The sequence below is a fragment of the Mastomys coucha genome, unplaced genomic scaffold (assembly GCF_008632895.1).
Source record: "Mastomys coucha isolate ucsf_1 unplaced genomic scaffold, UCSF_Mcou_1 pScaffold22, whole genome shotgun sequence".
Taxonomy (NCBI): domain Eukaryota; kingdom Metazoa; phylum Chordata; class Mammalia; order Rodentia; family Muridae; genus Mastomys; species Mastomys coucha.
In genome coordinates, this window is record NW_022196905.1 from 109,449,567 (window position 1) to 109,470,040 (window position 20,474).

A 20,474-nucleotide genomic window follows, 5' to 3' on the forward strand; every position below is an offset into this window, starting at 1 on the left:
TTCCTCAAGGGAGGCACCTTCCTTTGTGATAACTCCAGTTTGTGTCAAGTTGACACACAAAAACCAACCAGTACACTATCCGACCACCACTCCTTGACTTAAAACCATCCCATGACTCTCTGTTCTTTTCCTGGCAACAGGGCTCCACCTGACTGAAGAGGCCTTGAAAGGTTTTTTAAAACTGGTTAATTTATCTTTTGCATGTGGCGTATACCTGTTCCTATGTGTATGTGTATGTGAACAAACGCATGTGTGTACATATGTGAGGTCAGAGGTCAAAATTGGGTGTGTTTGATCTTTACCTCATGTTGTTGAGCAGAGTCTGTTGTTGAAGCTGGAGCTCACTGGCTGAGGAGACTAGCTGGCCAGCAAGTCTTTGTCCCGTGTCTCCCTGTTGGATGCTGAGGTCGCTGGCAGGCACCACCACACTTGGCTTTTTATGTGGGTGAGGAGATTGAGCTCAGGTTCTCATGCTGGCATGGCAGGCAGTTCACCAACTGAGCCATCTTTCCAGCCCCATCTAAGGATCTTAAACTCTCCTTCAACCGGAGAAAACTGTCTCAGGTTCTGTCAAGAAACCGCTTGGGAAATATGGACTGATTATTTTCCAAACCGGTGGTTTGCAGCCTGAATCCAGACCACAATTGCACTTGGCTTGATTTGAGGAGAGTGCCAGCCTTTTTAAAGCCAAGCTTTTGTACAAACATCCAGACCTCTAATTCCTTCTGAAAGGATCTAAGATGTGACCACACTGTCCTTATTTCTGCCACACTCTGACTGGGTTTCAGACAGGCTTGTGATTTCCAGCCCGCATCACCATGTCCGTTGACCCTCATCATGGTTCTGTGTGTTGGAGATTTGGTCTTCTTTCATGGTGCTTTGAGAATGCTGCCATGGGTCTCCAGGTGGCAAACTTCAACAGTGTTGAATCCTGTCTGGTTGAGTTGCTAGGAGGCAGGGTGAAACCAGAGTAAACAGAGTGATGGGATCATATGTCTTACAGGGCTTATTTCAGCCTCTTCCTTTCCATCACCTGGGCCCTTGCAGCCTTGAGGTAGGAGCCACCATGTGATGCCTCAGGAAGTGCCTATGCCACTGAAACCCCTGCAGCTGAACAAATTCCCCCTCCCTCCAGCAGTTTCCTCAAGTGCCTTATCAACGGGGAATGATGGAAGCAACTTTGACTTTCCTACTTGATGCTTTCTGTTCCATAACACTCTGCACATACTTTCTGATGCCTGCCTCTGGACAGTTGAATCTTGTCTCTCAAAAGACAGGCTGAATTCCAGGACTTCCGAATGTGGTGTTGATTGGAAGCAATTAAGTTAATTGTGATCTGTAAGGATGAGGTCACGCTGGAGGGTAGTGTGGTAGGCCCTTATGTTTGTGTGACTGGTGCCCTTTGAGGAGGGTGGGGCACATCAGGGTGAGCATGGCCATGTGGTGCTAGGGGCAAAGGTGTGTGGCCTGTCTATGAGCAGAAGAATGTCAGCCTTCCCAACATCTGCCAGCTAGAGAAGGCTAGCAAACAGAAGGGGGAGCACCTCTTCATTGACCCCATGATTTTGGAAGCCAGGTTCCCACAACTTTGAGGTAATAAATTATTGTGTTAAATCTCACGTACTGGCATCCTTAGGAAGCTCACAGACAGACTCTCTAAAGAGTTAGAAAATGAGATGCAGAGTGAGCTGTGCGTTTCACAAAAGATGAGGGAGGGGTGTAAGTGCGCAACAGCGTTTTACAGGGTCACACGTTTGCTTAATAACAGACCACTGGGAAACACCTTGTCCTGAGCATATAGCTGTCCAAGGTGCTGAACCATCACTTGGGGACAGTCTGGGATTTCCAGATTTAAGGAGACAGAGGGAGAAGGAGGGGAAGGAGGAGGGGCATGGGGAGGGGGTGGGGAGAGGGAAGGGGACGTAGAGGGGGCCTTGACCCAAGGGGAGGATCTCTTTTCCTCTTCAAAGCTCTTTAATCTTGTGAACTTTTATTTATTTATTTATTTATTTATTTATTTTTTCCATCTGGAAGGGGAATTTTTCCAGTTCATTTTCCCTGTATCCTTTGCAGTTAAGTGTAGATCTATGACTGAGATATCTAGACAAAGAGGTTTTAATTCTCTCTCCTCCTTCCTCCCTCCCTCCCTCTTTTCCCTCCTCCCTGTGTGTATGTGTGTGGCGGTCAGAGTCCTCCCTCTCCATCCACCCTGTGGGTTCCAGGAATCCGACTCGGCAATCCAGCTTGGTTTCTAGCATCTTTGTCGGCTCAGCCTATTTACCTCCTTGAGGTTTTAGAAGTGTGGTGTAAAGCTGCAGAGAAGGTTGCTTACCACATATGGGAGTGGGTGCTTTTATACTCTGTCTATGACCTTCTGCTTCAAACCTGGGACCTGGGTGTGATAGAGCTTTGGCGGCCATTCTGGACCATGAGGTGATATTGGGGTTGGTCGGCTGAAAAAAAATGGAGGAAAGCAGATCTGTGGTGACACTTTTGAGGGCCATTTTTATCCATCCTTGCTTAGACTTCTTTAATCTGTAGGAAAATGTAAACTTTGATCTTTTTAAAGTTACTGGTTCCCCTTCTCCCCCACCCCCAGGCCTTTGTGTCCACCAAAAGAAGTATCTCTTTTACATAGGAGATAAAAATAGTAAACTAAAATTAAGTTTGCAGTAAGGCCTGCTACAAAGTATCAAGAGACTTGAAAAGAGTAAACCTGGTTGGATTGGGTCAGGCTTCACAGGGGAAGATGCTCCGGAACTGGGGCTTGCAGATCAAGGTGGGAGGTGGGGGGTGGAGGGTAGAGGGCGAACAAAGGAAGTGACAAGTGACTAGGATGATGCTTTTCTTGAACCTCGGAAGGTCAGCTGGTGAGGTTGGGCTGCTCAAGATATGAACCAGCAGGAGCCAGCTATCAGCATCCTGAATAAGTTGTCTTAGAGGCCATAGGCATGACTGAAAGATGCTCAGCTGGAGGTGGAGGCGGGAGGTCACTGGGTCCAGTATTTAACTCTCTGGATCAATGTGGAGAAAAATCAGTAAGTGGGGGCAGGGCAAGGAGCAGAGTCTGTTAGAAACTCTCAAGCCTTAATCTCCATCCCCAGCCTCATCTCTTGAGGTCTCAGCTCAGTGGTCAGAGGTGAGAAAGGCTTCTGTGGAGCATCCTTGAGTTGTTGCCCTTCCAAGCTGGCAAGATAACTGAGCACTCTCATCATCTGAATACTAGAGATCTTAGTCATCTTGTTTCTCATGGCTTCCTTGTTTTCCTTCTTAAATTCACGATTGCCTCGTTCTTCCCTTATCACAGGTGCTCAACACATACACACCGAGGGAGGAAGGTTCCAAAATTCTGAAGGATGTTTTGCTCCCTCTCTCTCTTTCAAGTAGTGCCTCTGCCCAGAGAGCAGCTTTGAAAGCTCCAAGTCTCCTTTGGGCCTCCCGTTGACTTGTCCTGACTCCTCCATGCACTTCTGGTGTTTTGCTTGGTTTTGGTTCTGAAAACCCTGGCGCAATCCCTACTCTAGGTCCACTCGGACCTCTTTGAATCTAAATAGCACCAAGTCCTTGCTGGTTCTTTCTGGGCCAGACCCAGCTCAGCTGTCAGACTTCATCTTCACCATGTGACAGGAGCTCTGTCATTTTTCTCCTATGTATATAAGGTTCAATGGCCCATAAGCTCCTGGGAATTCTTGCCTTGGCCTCCCATCTCACTGTGGGAATGCTAAGATTATGGACACTTGAGTTCCACATCTGGCTATTTTTGTGGTTCTGGAGATTTCAACTTGGGTCCTTCTGCTTGCCCATAGATGCCCTGCTATGCGTCTTAGTATATTTGCCCAATGCAGGGAATTCTGAGACTGAATATTTGACATGATTTGTGAAATTAGGCCCTTGAACAGTATTCATGGTTTTAGATTTCTTTCTTGAAAGAAGACTCATAGCTTTCAGCAGATTCCTAGAAAGTCTAAAGTTCACTTGTGAACTGCTATAAAGGTGGCTGATAAGAGAAAGGATATACTTCTGTGCAAAAATGTAGCTCTGTGGCCCTTCAGGTTCGAACTTGGGAGGGAGAGGGGTGACGATTGGCCACTCCATCTGCTAGATCGATGGGAACGGTTTTAAAGTCGGACAGGGGACAACAGATACACAGATACAGACTCCGTCAGCTTCACAAAATTGTTGGCTTGTACATGTAACCATGCACTGTTAAAATGGATGGTGCTTTGAGGTGGGGGTAGCAGCAAATGTATGTCTTTAAGTCCAGCCTTTTGGGAGACTGAGGCAGGAGGATTATGAGTCACAGGACATCTTGGTCTATATAAGCATGCATTGTCATACACAAACAGACACACAGACATACACACACACACAGACATGCACACACACACAGACACACACATGCCCAAAACAAGCAAAAATGACATGTTTGTAAGACAGTGTAGAAATCAGGCACTGAATCTGAAGAAGGCAGAATAAAATAAGATAATCTATCTCCATCATAATTTCTATCTTTGTGAAGGGCTGGAAAGGGAAAAATTCTATAGAAATTGATGTAAATACAATAATTTTAAGGTGTTATAGGGATAAATGGTGATTGTGACTGCATTCCCTGTGGGGCAATGGCTCTTAGTGACACAACTTATGGGGGGTGTATATTTTCAGCCTTTTTGGGGCAGTGGGTGTGGGGAGGGGAGTCAAAGGGACAGGACATCACATCCAGGTGATGGAGACCTTTGATCACCATGTCTCTGCGGAAAGGAGTCGGAGGTGGGGCATCGGAGGTGGGGCGGGAGGAGCTCGAGGACCTAGGAACGTAAAGGTAGACCTCGGTGGGCAGGGACTTACTGAAGTGGAGGATTTCCTCTTCTGGCTTAGTGGAGGATGACTCATTGTCTTCAATGTCTTTACTGCCCATGGGCTCATCAGAGCTTGGGTTCACGGACATCATGCTGCTCTGGGGAGAAGAGCCCCCACTTGTCCGAGTCAGGCTGAGGGCAGAGCCTCGCTTGCTGGGCTTTCGGCTGGCTGTGCGGATGGCGGGGGCTTTTAATTTCTTGGTCTGAAGGAAAGAGACAAGAAAGAGGGATATCAGAAGATGGGAAGGGGGAGGGGTAGGAGGTGGGAGGGGGAGGAAGCCGTAAGGAGGGGAACAAGGGTAAGAGAGAGAAGGAAGGTCGAGAGGGGAAGAGGGGGGAAGAAAGGGAGAGAAGGAGGGAAGAAGTGAGGAAGTAAAGAAGGAAGTAGGGAAGAAAAGGGAAACTGTTATTTCAAATCCCTGCTGAGGTCAAGGTGAGGGTCAAAGGATGCTGAATTCCTCTCGGGTGCCTTCTGAATACCATGGGCTTGTGCTGGACCCGAATCGACCATTCGCCACCAACTAAGCCCATAAGACAACACTGGAAGTGCCCTTGTGTCTACGGCTGATCCCGAGAGACAGTCTTTCACTTGAGCCAAAGCATCACTCTCTCCACGGAGCTGGGGTTACAAGCACACAGCACACATCACCATGCCAGGCTTTGATGGAGGTGGTGGGGATTTGAACTCGGTTCCCTGTGTTCATGCAGCAAGCCTTCCTACTTACTGAGCCATCTCCTCTGCCCAAGAAGCAATTTCCCTTGAGAGCTTTTAAGATGAAAGTGCTCGAGAGGCTTGGGTTGACAGCGGATTTATAGGAAATGCATAACCTCTAAGGTCCTAGGGAGGAAGGCAGTGGGAAGCAGCTGGGGTCTGTACAGAGATTTACCACCGCGATGCTAGAATGCACTCCCCATAGATGGGGAGAACTGCATTCAGCAGGATTGCTTCTGGGAAGTGCAAGTTAGTAATGCTTTGCTCAGCTACCTTGCAGGGCCTTGACTACAGGTGGAACTTCTCTATACCAGAAGCAAAGAGGAAGGGAGTAGGTGGAGGAGAGAGGAGAGGGGCGATTCTCCACCTCTCATTTCTTTCTTTGCTTTGTTCCCTTCCCCAAGATTTTTTTTTTTTTTTTTGGACAAATTTTGCAAGAGAAGGCTTCATTCAGGATAGGACAGGCTGGGGAGGCTTGATTTTGGGCTGGGTTTATCCAGTTCTCAGAGATAGCACACAGAAAGGACAGTGATGGAGAGGAAAGTCAATCAATATCATCGAGACCTTAAATCAACCAAGACATAGGCCAGCAGAGTCAGGAAAGTCCCTTGTCCTCATCTTGCAGCTTGGCCAGGAGCTTGTCAGCCTGACAGGATGCTCCACATCCCCAGCCACCCCACGAGAGAGGCTGTCAGAGCTCAGGTTCGGCCGGTACTGCAGAGGTCACCCCTGCCTGCTTCTGCAGCTGCTTGGCACTGGAGAACAGTCTTCAGACCAATGCTATTGTTGAAGGTTTAACAGCCTGTGTCTGGGGGCGGGGGCAACCTGGAGTCTGGCAAGGAGCCCTGGGCTCCAAGCCGAGGGGCTAGAGCACCCTGCCTCAGTTTCCCCATTTATAAAACATCGGGGATGGACTGAGGTGGCCACAAAAGGACCTTTGTGTCAGCTGCAGCCCTCCCTCTGTGCACCTCCGCTGAGCTGGGGTTTCATCTGGTGTTCCTAAAGTTGCTGTTAATTAACATCCAATTAGCCACCAGGGCCAGGGGACCAGGAGCGAAGGGCTGACATTTCTGATTAATTGAGAGCGTCTGGGAGATGAAATTCGGTGGGGGGGAGGCATGACCGGTTCCAGCATGTTTGCCCTTGTCGAACTGACTCTCCCTGACTTAGGTCTCCACTCCTTTTCTCCCTTTCATAGTTTGCTCCAGAGTGATATCATTTTTTGTTCCAGAGTAATATGATATGATATGATATGACCAGTCAACACGATATTTTTTTTCATTGACAAGATTTCATGTCTTCAGGAACTCAGCATGCAACCAATGAGGTCTGTGCATAGAAAAAAAAAACCACTGGGGGACTGTTGGCTGGGGTCTCTTTCAAGATCCCCATTTTACAGAGGGATAAACTGAGGTTGGGGAGGAGAAAGGGTTCATCCAAGGTCACAAAGTACACCGAACCAGAGTGGCTGCTCCAGTGCCCTGCCAGCCCTGGAGTGGACCGCACTACTGTCAGGGTCTGACCCACATGCTCTGTGGGGATTTGCTTGTGAGAATTCCACAGTAGCATTACTGAACATTCTGGAAGGACACTTTTCTACACCGCCCCCTCCCAAGGCTCATGGCTCCTACTGCTTTGTGTGTCTCTAGAGATGGATGCACACCATGTCTCCATAGCAACTTAGGGTGAGAAAACAAAGGCTCGTGCTTTTGGGGTCTTTCCAATGAAAGAGCAGGAAGCAGTAACAACAAAACAAAACAAAACAAAATAAATGGTCTGAAGAACCGGGGGTTTAACGTACAGACCCAAGGTGGACCCCTACCCAGCTGTGTGACCCCATGCAAGTCACTCAGCCTCTCTGAGCTCCAACTACTCCCATCAGAGTACAAGAATGGTGTCCTGGGGGACATTAAGAAGGCAGCATGGAGGAACATTTGAAGGGGTTGGCCTGCTTGTCAGTATATTGAAAAGTTCTTCTAATTGTATGTTTTAGGTTTGTTAGTGTATGTGTGTGTGTGTTGTGAGAGTGTGTGTGTGTGTGCACATGCACGCGGGCACACACATGTGCATCAGAGGACTGTCTCCTTCCACCATGCTAGTCCTGGAGATTGAACTTAGGACATCAACCTTGGCTGCAAGCCCCCTTACCTCTGAGCCCTCTCACCTGCTCCCATTTTCATACTTTCAAGTGCATTTGCATACCCTTTCCCGGAGCTTGTCCCTGGGTGTGTGGTAGGTAGAGGTGGGCACTGTTTTGGTTCTGTGGGTGAGGGGACACAATCTGTGTACACCCCAGCTGCACAGCTGTGTGCCCCATCTGATAACAGCTTTATCTGTGCTTGTTGAGTAGATGGACTCGAGGGCTTTGGGCTGAAGATAACAGACCTCAAAATACTCTCCTAACACTGAAGACACATGTGGCCTGGAAGACTGTCTGGGGAGTGCCTGGGGCAGAGACAGACACACAGCGAGCCTGTTGGTTATAGCAAAGAGTCAAGTGAGTCTGCTGCTTTCTTGACATCCCACTAGCAGGTGCCCATCAACCCCCTCCTCCCCTTTCCTCTCTTCTTCCGGTGTGTCTGGCCAAATGTCATTTTTTCCTACAATCCCCAGATAACCATTTAAATTAAAATCTACAAACAAATAAACAACAACAACAACAACAGTGGCATGGCATGTAGTATTTCCTTTACTTGGAGAACCACCTAGACAGACGCATAGACAACTACCTAGACAAGACACCTAGACAGCCTCCCAGACAGACACCTAGACAGACACCTAGACACTACCTAGACAGACAGCTAGACAGCCCCTCAGACAGCCCCCTGGACAGCCTCCCAGACAGACATAAGTAAACCTTTCCCATCAGAAAGTGTGGGGCACCCATTCCTCCCCCTGCCTGGGGCCTGTGCTCTCACGGGAGCGTGGGCTCTGGTTACCTTGGGTGCCGTGACGAAGTGATCCCACCTCTGCCCCATGGACTTGTCCTTGATAACCTTCTTTATTGTGCTCTTGCTGCCACCTGGGTCCCTGCATGAGAAACAGCTTAATGAGTTTTCAGTTTGCAGAGTCTTGGTTTATTACAAGGTCCCCTCCTCCTCACCTTTTCCCTAAACAAACTTAGATTCTGGCTGACTAGCAGCTAGTCTCTGGTATGATTTTCTTCCCCTGCTACTTTTGAATGTGTGTGTGTGTGTGTGTGTGTGTGTGTGTGTGTGTCGCAGTTCTCCATAGGTGGGTCTTTTGAGGGGAACAAACTGAAGGCTAAGAGAGACCTCCATCCCCTGGGGGAGGACTGAGAGAAACGGGATATATTTGCACATATTCTGTATCTATTTGTGTTCTGGACTTGGACATTATGGAGTCCAGGGTATAACTGCAGTTATGCCAGCGGTGGACTAAAAGGTGTGCTTGTTTTTGTCTGCGCCTTGTGTGTTGATCATGGGCAGCAATGTCAGGAGCACTTGTGAGCATGGCAGAGCACAGCACAGCTGGGCAGGGGCGGGAAGCGTGGATGAGGGTGTGATGATCTGCAAGATGATGCTGTGAGGCTTGCTGAAGAGAAGTTACCCGAGATGCTCTGTGTCAGGTGCTTCCGGGCGCTCGTGGCATCATCTCCATCACTATGGCATTAGGCCTGATTGATCATCACCCCTCTGCAGCCAAGGAGAGGACCAACGCTGGGGTCCTTGCCCTGGGGCTCTGCACCTCTCTTATACTGTGGTCTTGAATTATTTTATTCTAGTGCCCTCCTCCCTGTGAATACGTTTCAAGCCTTACAACACCATGCCTTTCCCAGGTGGGAACTTCCTGGATAAGAGACTAAGGCCCCATAGGGCTCTGTGGGTGACGGCTCCCTTACAGACATGTCACCAAGTCTGCCATAGTGGGATTTTTCAATGGGATATGCTGCATGCGCTGTGTATAGCTAAAACCCTTCTAGTGGGTTCAAGGAAGACTCTTAAAATGGAACACATGAGCATGTCTGGAATGTAATATGTAGATATTTATACTTTGTGAAAGAAAGACTCTAAAACTCGTGTTCCATGTCTCAGTTTGAGTTTCAGTTTGATTCATTTTGGTTTCGGGTCTGATTTTGTAGCCAAATGGGTTATGAAAAAGCTGAGTTTTTGGAGCCTTTAGATTTTGAATTTGATGGTTATGGGACAATGGGTCTTCATTGGTTCACAAGTGGGGAATCTCACTGTGTGATCTACCTGTACAACTAATCAATTGGCTTATCAAATTTTCCATCCCCCTATTCTTTCATTATCTATCTACCCATCCACCCACCCATCCATCCATTCATTTATCCATCCATCCATCCACCCCACCCACCCATCCATTCATCCACCCATCCATTCATGTACTCACCCATCCATCCATCCACCCATCCATTCATCCATCCATCCACCCCACCCACCCAACCACACACCCATCCATTCTTCTGCTCACCCACACTGCCCCTTCATACCCCCATTCATTCATATTCCTACTCATTCAAAAATTTCATTATCCATACATTCATTTTTTTAAAACCCCATTTTCTCTGTAGGATAGTTTTGGGTGCGTGAGACCAGTGATGTACTTGGCTGGCTCTCAGCCTGTACGAAGCAGGGATTTGAGGAGATGAAGTGATCAGAGTGACTTTGATGGCAGGGGTTGGGGGATGGCACTCCCAGTGTCCAGGCTTGTCAGAGTCTGCCTGCATGATGGCCGTGGGTCAAAGTATTCAGACACGGGACAAGAATGGTCAGATGAACTGAACTTAAGCTGGCTTCCTGTGAGTAGTGCTGAGTAGCAGCAGATCCACAGGCTGTCACCAGTAAGGAGAGGGATTCTTTTGCCCCAGAGGCAGGACCCGTTGGATGTCTAGAAATTCACAACTGTGACTTAAGAAACAGACTCCAGAATGGGAGCTGGGCTGGGGTGGGGGGTGGGATGTGCCTCCAAGCCTTTTGTAAGACTTTATATTTGATTACACAATAAAGAGTTCTGAATAATTAACAGAAAAGCTCATTTGAGTCGGTTCTGCTTGCTTTTCCCTTGAGTAATCAAATTAGGCAATGTTTAAAATCCAACTGGAGGAGGGAGCCCCTCTCCACCCTTATGCACAGTGTTTAAGCAGCGGCCCTTCTGAAGCCTGGTTGCAGGCTAACCAATAGGCGGCCTTGGTGTTCCACAGTGTCTTTCATGACCACAGGGCTTTTGGCTTTTTTCTCTGCTAAGGCAGCCCCTGCTGAGCTGCCAGCTCCTTCTTGAAGTTCAAAAGCAACCCCCTTTTCCTTTCGAAATTAAATCTGGGCCCAGCCAAGCTTTCGAAATCTTAAATATTCAGGTCCAATCGGGGAGATAGAAGCCTTCCACTAATGCTGACTTCCAAGGCGACCTGAAGTCTATTGCGACTTCAAGCGGCAGGCTAAATGAACTAAAGATGCAGCCAGATCCCTGCAGACCTTCAGCAGCCCTCGGCGCCGCCTCTGCAAAGCCATTGATAAAGGAGAGGCCAGGTTAGACAGGATCCGGCTCTCTGATGTTTCTTTCTCAGTAGCAAATAAACCCAAAAGGAAGATCAATAGGCGGGGAGGAGAGATCAAACGCAGCTGGAGCGGAGAAGTCCACTGCTCACCTTGCTGATGAGGCTAAAAGCCAGTCGGCAAACCTTCTCCAATAGCGATGTTCACCAAATGGAACCCGCTTTCCTGGCCTGTGTCCCTGAAGTCCTGTGTCTCTCTGTGACTTGCTTTGTGTGTGTGTGTGTGTGTGTGTGTATGTGTGTGTGTGTGTGTATACATATGTATCTACAGATATGTGTATACATCTGACTGGCTCACTGGCTCACTGGGGACCTCAGGTGACTATCCTTGCGCATCAGGACCTGTTTGTTAGGCTGTAGTCTCCCTGACCCACTGCTTTCTATGTGCGTGGCTTTGTGCATGGTTGCTTAGCTTCTCCCCGACTCAGGGTCTCCACTGAGGGATGGGGCTAAGGATATCAGTTGGGCCAAGAGATTGCTGTGGATGTAAAGAGAAAAGACTCTCAAACAGGTGAATCTGGTTCACCCATTAGCGAGGATAGCGGGCTTTCAGTGCGGCATCGGGAGGGAGGAAGCTGACAGTAGTGGAAAGTGAGGTGGGGCGGGCAGCTCTCAGGGGGAGAGAGCTGTGATTTTCAGGCCATAATTTTCCCCTGCTGACGCTTTCTGGGGCTGCCTGTTTCCCAGAAATCGAGGGGAGAGAGCATCCAGCAGTCTCAGCTCTTAAAGCTGCATCTTCCGAGCACATTTTTGCTCTTGGAGGTCACTCGATGGTGTCTATCTGTCGGGACAATCAGAGCAATTTTCTCTAACACTTTGCTCCCAGTTTTCCTGCTCTAATGCTGGGTGAAGCGCCCTCTTCTCAAGATGAAAATCTCCTGGGCTAGTTTAGGATGCACGTGCACGAGGGCAGGGCTCTGTGGCAGGGGGAAGAGGTGCTGATTACACACACCAGGGAGGGTCCAGGGGTCCAACATCTCTGGATCTTCCAGGCTGGATACCTCTTGTCCTGCTTCTTCAAAAACAAGGTGACCGGATGATCCTGCTGTGTTCTTTCCTGAGATGCTGGCTTGAGTACCAGAGTGGAAGTTGATGCTGTTGTGTTGACTGGGGAGAGGAGTGTGTGGGCGTGTGTGGGGGCATGTGTGTGTGTGTGTGTGTGTGTGTGTGTGTGTGTGTTAGTTGCCCAGGATGCTCATCCTAGGAGAGTTTTCCTTGATGATCAAACTGAAAAGCAAGCTCCTGCCCCATCACCACCAGAGCATCCGTTGTTCCTCATGATTTCATGAGTGTTTTTACCTGCATGTATGTCTGTGCACCTCACACAGAGGTCAGGAGAGGATGTTATAGGTGGGTGCTGGGAACCAAACTTTGGTCCTCTGCAGGAGCATCAAGGGCTCTTGGCTTCTGGGTACCTCTCTGCCTCGCACATCACTTGGGCCTTTGCGTGTTTGCCATGGATGGCATCCTCCAGCTCCTTCCCTGGGACAGGAGCTCCAGTGGGCAGTGGTGGGCCCACTTCTTTTGCTGTGATATTCCCGCCTCGGTGGTGGGGAGCAGACCCACTCGAGGAGAGAGCCCCAATATAAAAATAGTTATATTAGAAAACTCCTACTTCTGTGTGCTGTTTTGAATACTGCCGTGTCTTTCACAATGATGAAAAAGCTTAGTCTTGGAAGTGTCCTTGAGTCTGTCTTGTTACTGATAACCTCCAAGGCAAAGAGGGGCTGGGCTGTGGAAGGCTGCTTCTTCTGTTAAGCCAGACAGCACACACTTAGCTGCATAACTGCACATGCAGAACAGCTTCTAAAAAAACTTTTTTTTTTTTAAAAAAAAGATTCATTTATTTTATGTATATGAGCACACTGCCACTGACACACCAGAAGAGGGTGCCGGATCCCATTACAGATGGTTGTGAGCTACCATGTGGTTGCTGGGAATTTAACTCCTGGGCAGCCAGTGCTCTTAACCCCTGAGCCATCTCTCCAGCCCCTAAAACTATTTTATAAGAGAAAACTTGCTGTATACTTAAGGTTGAACTGGAGCCTGCAGGATCATGTTCTGGAAGCCTGTCCCTACCTGGTGGAGTTGTTTGGCTTCAGAACCTTCAGGAGGAGGAGGCACTACCTGGTGGCAGGTGGTCACTAGCCCTGAGTGTAATAACAGTTAGGATGGCTGGGAGCTGGATAGAATGCAGAGTCTCAGCCCTGCCCAGATTGGCAGCTTCGCCACAGCAAGATCGTCAGTTACGTCACAGTACACACTACAGCCATAGCTTGAGAAGCCTTGCCTCTTGGGAGTGTTCCACAAAGTACAAAGCAAGCAGTGCACACGTGACCATTAGCTTATAGAAGCCAGACTCCTACCCAGCTGGTTTTGTGACAAGGCCCATGCTGTCTGGGCCAGCTTGAGGTAACCAGGCTCACACAACCACCCTGTTCTCAAGGGCCTAATTGTGTGTGTGCACCATGTCCTTCCTGCACGGTAAACCAGTGGCTGCCTTCTCCCTCTGTTCCACGGGGTTTGCCATCACTGGTAAGGACTGGTGTAGTCGTTCTCCCCTGTCTGTGTGTCTATCTAGTCATTGTGGATCTCATCTGGTGGTGGCAGAGTTCTCCAACGCTAACTCTTTGCTAGCTTGAGGCGTCTGAGATGCTGATGGGCATAGTTCCAACTGTGCTGTAATTAGAGATCTTTATCTTCAATGTCTGTCACAGAAAGAATGTTCATTGTGTTTCTAGATGTCTTAGGGTTTCTTATGCTTCCACATTGCTGTTTATCACTGAAGGAAGTCAGGACAGGAACTCAAGCAGGGAAGGAACCTGGAGGCAGGAGCTGATGCAGAGGCCATGGAGGGTGCTGCTTACCGGCTTGCTCCCCATGGCTTGCTCCCCATGGCTTGCTTAGCCTGCTTTCTTATAGAACCCGGGGCCACCAGCCCAGGGATGGCCCCACCCACAATGGGCAGGACCCTCCCCATCAATCACTAGTTAAGAAAATGCCTTACAGCTGGATCTCATGGAGGTATTTCCAAGATTCTGGTCTAAGAATCTAGTAGTTGTTCAATCTGTACAGCTGGATGTCTCAGCTGGTCTTCAGTATACACCAGAACCCTGAAGAAGTAGGCTCTAATAGTAGAAAGAATGGACCTGCCAGTGAGAGCGAGGGCAAGCAGGCCATGAGCTAAAGCTTCCTTCTTTTGTGTCCTTGTATAGGCTGCCAGCATGAGGCATGGCAGAGAGGTACGTTATCCCAGATCGAAAGATCTGGATTAAAGCTGTCTTCCTACTTCATAGATCTGGGTTAGAAGTAGATCTTCCTATTTCAAGTTAAGCAAAGATCCCCTAGAGATGTGACCCTCCATGTTTGAATTTTAGTTAATTCCAGAAGTAGTCAAGTTGACAACTAAAACTAGCTATCACAGGTTCTCTCAATTCCAAGTTCAACCACACCACACCACATTCACCATCTTAAAATGGCCATGATGCGTTTTCACATATACATCCTATAGAGATTGGCATTGTTACAAATCATGGGTCTCTGAGCTCTGGGAACAGGTAACTAACTTAATCCTTTACTGTCATCCAACTCCAAGCTTAAAGCTCCCCACATGGAGGGAAGGTTCCATCTGAATTAGCAAAGCCAGGCAAATCCCAACTCCTTCTGGATGTCATCTCTTCATCTAATGCCCAGGTCTAGTCCCGGTTCTGTCTACAAGGAGCCAGACATGTTTATATCCTTGATGAGTTCTGCCCTGATGTATCCTGGTAAAATATTGGCTCCTCTTAGTGTGACCTTACATCTTTTTATCTATGTTAACAACTCGGACCTCTGTCCTGAGCACATCTCTGAGAGCAGTTGAAGGCAGTGTAGGCCGACCATCATATCGTTCCAACCCGAGTCCTGCATGATCAGCTTCCTTCCGGGTGGAAGAAGGGGTATCCATGTGTCAAAGGAAATCATTGGGTTGAGTGATGTGCTGAGAGATATAGTGCTGTCGGGCATCTGTGGGCTTGGGGGCTTTTGTCTTTAGATAGTACAAGCAATCAAGTGTGGAAAAAACCCCTACATGTTGCTTTGACCTACTAAGCCGTGCTTCTCAGAACCCAGCCCCAAGAAATCTTTGCATTTGGCCATGAATGAGATGCAGCTGGGCATTCTCTGAAGCATGGGGTTTAATGGCAAGGACCTGGGAGCAGTGTTAGCATCTGCCCTTAAGAGACTTGATGAGCTTCTCCATCTACTTGGGAGAATTCCCTGCTGGGAGTTCTCTTCCATGTTAAGCATGTAGTGCTGTGGGAAGATGGCCAGAAGCTGCTGCTGCTGCTGTGTTTGTGTGTATTCACAAAGGGGAGGTGCCACAAAGATGTGGGATAGCGTACCTGACACCCTTAAAAAGGGGCTCACACTCAAGGCAGGGATTTCCAAGGTGCTATAAAAACATTCACACCTTATATATTTACATGTGGGGTTTGGGGAAAGTTTTTGCAAGAAAAGACCATATTAACCTACAGCTTAGGCAGTTTTATTTGAAAGGAAGATAGATGATGTGTGGAACGTATTTTTTTTTTTTAATGAACTGGTTTTTGGTGTGTGTGATGTATGCCTGTGTGTATGTGTATGTATAGGCATATGTGGGGTACACACATCGGTGTTGGTGAATGCAAAGGCCAGAGGCTAACAGTGGACATCTTCCTCAATTACTATGGTCCTGAACTTGGAGCTCATTGTTTCGGCTTGACCAGATGGCCAGCAAATCCCTGGAATCTACCTATTTCTCCTCCTTAGTGCGGGGGTTACAAGCATGAACTCCATGCCTGGATTTTTATTCAAGTGTGGGGATCTGAACTTGGGTCTTTGCTTGTACAGAAAGCACTTTACACAGAGGACCATCTCCCCATCCCTGGGAAGTTGTTGTTAAGGTCACAGTGTTCATACAAACTCTGGGAACCTACAAAGATATTTTGAAATCACTGGGATGACATGGTTGGTGTGGGAGGAAGCTGTGGGAGGGGAGCATGTTTCCCAGACACCAAAGCTTGTTTCAGACAGAAAGCCCATTGGAGTTGCTAGATTTGTGGGTAGGTGAGTGGTTTATTGTTGTGACTGTGTTTGAGATGAGTTTGGGTGGATGAAGATTGATCATCAACTTGAGTGAACTGAGAGATTCCTAGGAGATCAGTACTTTTATACCCATTTGGTATATCTGTGGGGGTGTTTCCAGAACGTGAAGGCTCTGGCTTAGCAAATGCTTTCCTTATTTGAGGGACTCAAAATTTTGAATATGTTGCCTGTGTGGGTATATACACACCATGTGTAGGCAGTGCAAGAGGATGCAAGAAGAGGGCAGCAGATCCCTTGGACTCAGGACACAGACTGTTATGCGTGGCCTCGTGGATGCTCTACACCAAGCCCTGGCTCTCAGCAAGAGGACTGGAGTTCTTAACCAACAAGCTGTCTCCCCAGCCCTGGGTTCAAACTTGACTGTAGAAAGGAAGTGGGAGGTAGGTGGCCAGGGTGAAGGAATGACTGGGGACAATGCTGAGAAGACAGAGTGAGAACACTAGGAGGCCCAGAGAGAAGTTTGTTTGTGGGTCCACAGTCTGCTGGTATAGCTTGCCTATTTCTACTGTGTAAATGTCCCCACTGTGCTTCGTTTTAAGCTGCCAGTGTGTTGCGTGTGCACTAGCCAGTGGCACTAGGCAGAGGCACATGTAAAGACACATGTGTGTAGTGGGGATCTGGGGCAAAGTTCGGCTCTGGCTCCAGCTCACCTGAGCCCAGTGTAGGTGCTGAGCTCATCCACAGAGTGGATCAACTCCTAAGGCAGACCACCGTCCAACAAACCAAGGGGAGGGTGGGAAGGATAGGATCCCCACTGCCCCCTACTGCCCAGGCGAGGAACAGGGTGCAGTTGGGTGCAGGGTTGCTGGACTTACTTGTGGTTCCAACAGGCAATCAAGGGCCTCATGGTGTGGTGGGTATGGTCGATGGTCAGGGCCTCTAGAAGCCAGTGCAGAGCACACAGCTGGCGGAAGAGGGGATCCCTGCAGAGACAGAGGGAGGGGACACAGGGGCATCTTTTTAGAACACCATTCACAGAGACTGCAGCTGCTCTGGCTTCAGTGGGCATGCTGGCACACAGGTAACTGGTCTGTACCCACTGTGTATGACATGCCCATTGGTCCCACTGTGCAGATGAGGACACTGGAAGTTGGGGGGGGGGGCGTCAGGGAGACCACATGGCCGTGTCACAGAGCTAGCAAGATGGAAAAGCATGACATCCTGTTCCAGTTCCTCTGAATTAAAGTATGGTGGGTGTAGTCTCTCCTAGAGGTCATGACACAGGCAGATAAAATCAGGATTGAAGGCATTAAAATATTAATGATAATAATATCTGATAATTTATCTGATAAAAAATGCAGTAAATAGCCTGAGGATTTAAGAAAGCCTGAAAGTGGGAAACAGTATTAGCAGGATGGAAGCATAGCTGGCCATTGAAGAAAAACACACTGGCTCATCATTTGAAAATGAAAGAAAATGGACTGCTTAACATGTCTGATTGACAGTTTTGATCCTCTGGGCACCCCATACTAACTATCTGCAGTGGACTACACATTGGCTGGTGTATGTTCTCCACATTATTTAAGGTTCCCAACAGCTTGGCGGGACATGAATTATTGCCTATATTTTAGACAAGGGAGGAATTGAGGCCCAGAGAGGCAGAGCCAGTGTTGCTCAAAGTCACACAAGGTGGTTGTGAGCAGAGATGGTATTTGAATGTTCCACTTGATGCTCATGATAACACAATAGGGTGCTGTACCTGGCAGGAGACCTGAGGCTCTGAGAGGTGCAGCAAGTTACCTGAGGTCACACAGCTAACACCGGTGAGGGTTTGAATCAGGGAGTGAACCTGCCCAGGGATGGTGGCCTTACGGAGCTGACTTAGGTACCAATGGAGACAGCATGTGGTCATTCTGTTAGTGAGGTCAAGAAAGGGTTAACACGATGCCTGTGGTTTTCTTGGAACTGAGGTGTCATCCTGGAAACTGCCTTCTCCCCTAAGGGTGCTCATCCTTCACTAATGGAAAAGAGCCTTCAATTATCAAGCTTCCTGATGGCTCTTTCCTGAAACTGCATGGTGCCCAGACCATCCTCAGGGGTTTCCAGGCACAGTTCTCCCAGGCCCAGGAAGGGATGGCTTCTCAGTTTCCAGGAAGATCTCACCTCATGGGAGCTGTCCCAAGGTGTTCCCTGAGAGCCAGCTTTCTGGTCATCTAACACGGAACAGAGCTGTCCCACCTCTCCCTGCCCTCAGGCTCTCTTGCTAGGTCTCACATCTGAGGACAACTCCGACCCTCTTCCTCCCTACTGTGTGTGTGTGTGTGTGTGTCTTCTACACAAATCCATCTGTATAAAGAACAAGATTCTTCTTCAAGCAGTTTACTAAGTATGACTCATCCCTCCTCTGTCTTGGGTCCCATTGCCGGGGACAACACAGGCCACTGTGTCCAGCATTTAGACAATGAAGTCAACGTGTCCTATGCCTGTTACTGGGCCTTAAGCACTGAGATACTTCCTAATTGTAACACTAACAAGTTGTGAGAGCCTGAGACAGGGGCCTCCGGCAGGTCTTGGCTACCAGATGTGTGCAGCGGGGGTGGGGGTAAGCCAGGATGTATAGTGGGGGATGGAGTCTCTCTGGTCGTGGGGTAGTACTACAGACATGGGACCTGTGAACATCAGACTCATTCATTCCCTTCATCCCTCCCTTTCTCTCCCTCCCTCAATTTCCTCCCTCCTCCCTTCTCTTCCTGTCCCGTTCCCTTCTTCCTTACACCTAGGATCCCACCCACCCACCCCCTCTTTCAACCCTTCCATCCTAGTGATTTATGAAAGGCCCAGAACAAGTCAAAGCAGACCTTCTCTGCCCTTGCTTAACATCTCCAAACTCCCTCCATCCCTAAACCTGTTGTGGGCTTAATTGTGGACCTCGAAATTCTTATGTTAAAACTGTAACCCCGGTACCTCCAAAGTAGATAAGGTCTTTGAAGAGGCATGCCAGCCATTTTAGAGGGCTCTAATCCAGTCTTGAAAACAGAGAGAGGACTGCTGTGTGCAGTTAAGAAAGGGCTGACTCTAGCAGCACCTACCCCAAAACTGTGAGACAGTAAACCCCATTTCTTTAAGGTCATGGGGAAGCCTACCTTGACCTCTCTAGGTCTGGGTTAGGCACTGCCCAAGGATATCCCTACAATGTTTCTCCTGAGTGTCTACACCCCAGGTCCCTGTTTATCACGGCTGCTTGTTTATTTGCTGTCCTTGCTCTCAGGGACCTGCAAGTCAGTTTTGGCCAGCACATGACATGGATATAGGTGGGCTCAGCACCCTACTGCTTATTGCGTGAAAGATGGTGGGAATCAGTTGTTTTGGATCTGACCTTTTCCCCAACTGATAGCTTGGGGTGCGCCTCTCATGTTCAGGGCCACTGATGTGTGGTGATAACCCAGCCCCAGCGCCAATAGTAGCTGTGAGCAAACCCTAAGAGTACAGTGCTCACTACCCATGGGTTACTCTCATCCTCGTGAATCTGGGAGGAGGGTACCACCAGCATCCCTATTTTGCAGACGAAAGAAACTGAGGCATAAAGGACCAGGAAACTCATCTAAGGTCAAAAGGCCAGCAAAGTTAGAGTTGGAATCTGAGTCCAGCTTCCTGAATCCCTGCTGTGAAATAACCAGTTGATGCTGGTCTCCTGCTGTAGGGTGGAGCCTTCCTTTCTCATCAGGAAAAGCCTTCATCTGGTAGGTCTAGATCACTTGCTCTCACCTGTGAGGAGCCTCAAGCCTGACCCTTACTCCCCTAATCAGCAGTGAGTGGACTTAAAAAAAAAAATCACAACAAAACCCAGAATTGAGTCTGGTGGCAATCTGTCTTTTCTCTCCAGGTCAGGGAACAAAGACCTCAGATTTAAAAAGAAAGCACTTATCCGCTTGAATGCAAGGCCCAGTCAGTAAACTCTCCACAGGGGCTTATACAAGGCTCAGGTTTGCAGCACGCAGGCTCAGAACCTAGGCGAGCATCACACACCTGTACAACTCTGGTGTGTGTGAGCATCCCTGGGGGAGGTGCGGGGAAGACAGTCATTTCCTTTTGACAGCTGCCAGTCCCTGTATACAATGCTGTGCTAGCCCTGTCCAATGGCAGATCAGGACATGGGGTGTGGGCATGCTTTCGCTGAGCAGGTGTTTAGAAAAGGCTGCCCAGGACAACTTTGTCACTCCAGAGGGATGGTAGGAAGCTGTGTCTCAGTGCTCTAGACCGCCCCTCCTGTTTGGAACCGTAAAAGCCAAATCTCCCCCCCCCCCCC

The 20,474-nt window shown here is 48.6% G+C and overlaps 1 protein-coding gene and 1 long non-coding RNA gene across 3 annotated transcripts in view; one reads left to right on the forward strand and one right to left on the reverse strand.

Moving 5' to 3' along the window:
* The window catches only part of Ccdc60 (coiled-coil domain containing 60), a 166,713-nt gene that overhangs the window by 20,591 nt on the left and 125,648 nt on the right, over positions 1-20,474 (reverse strand). For both annotated transcript variants that reach the window (XM_031337617.1, XM_031337616.1), the window contains exons 5-7: positions 17,044-17,151; positions 8,508-8,598; positions 4,846-5,059 (exon numbers count right to left, since the gene is read on the reverse strand). In XM_031337617.1, the coding sequence (XP_031193477.1) occupies positions 4,846-5,059; positions 8,508-8,598; positions 17,044-17,151 (413 nt within the window). The remainder of the gene's footprint in view (positions 1-4,845; positions 5,060-8,507; positions 8,599-17,043; positions 17,152-20,474) is intronic.
* On the forward strand, positions 6,664-8,234 carry LOC116068269. Its single transcript, XR_004109520.1, has 2 exons — positions 6,664-6,895; positions 7,919-8,234. It is a non-coding gene; the product is annotated as an uncharacterized LOC116068269 (long non-coding RNA).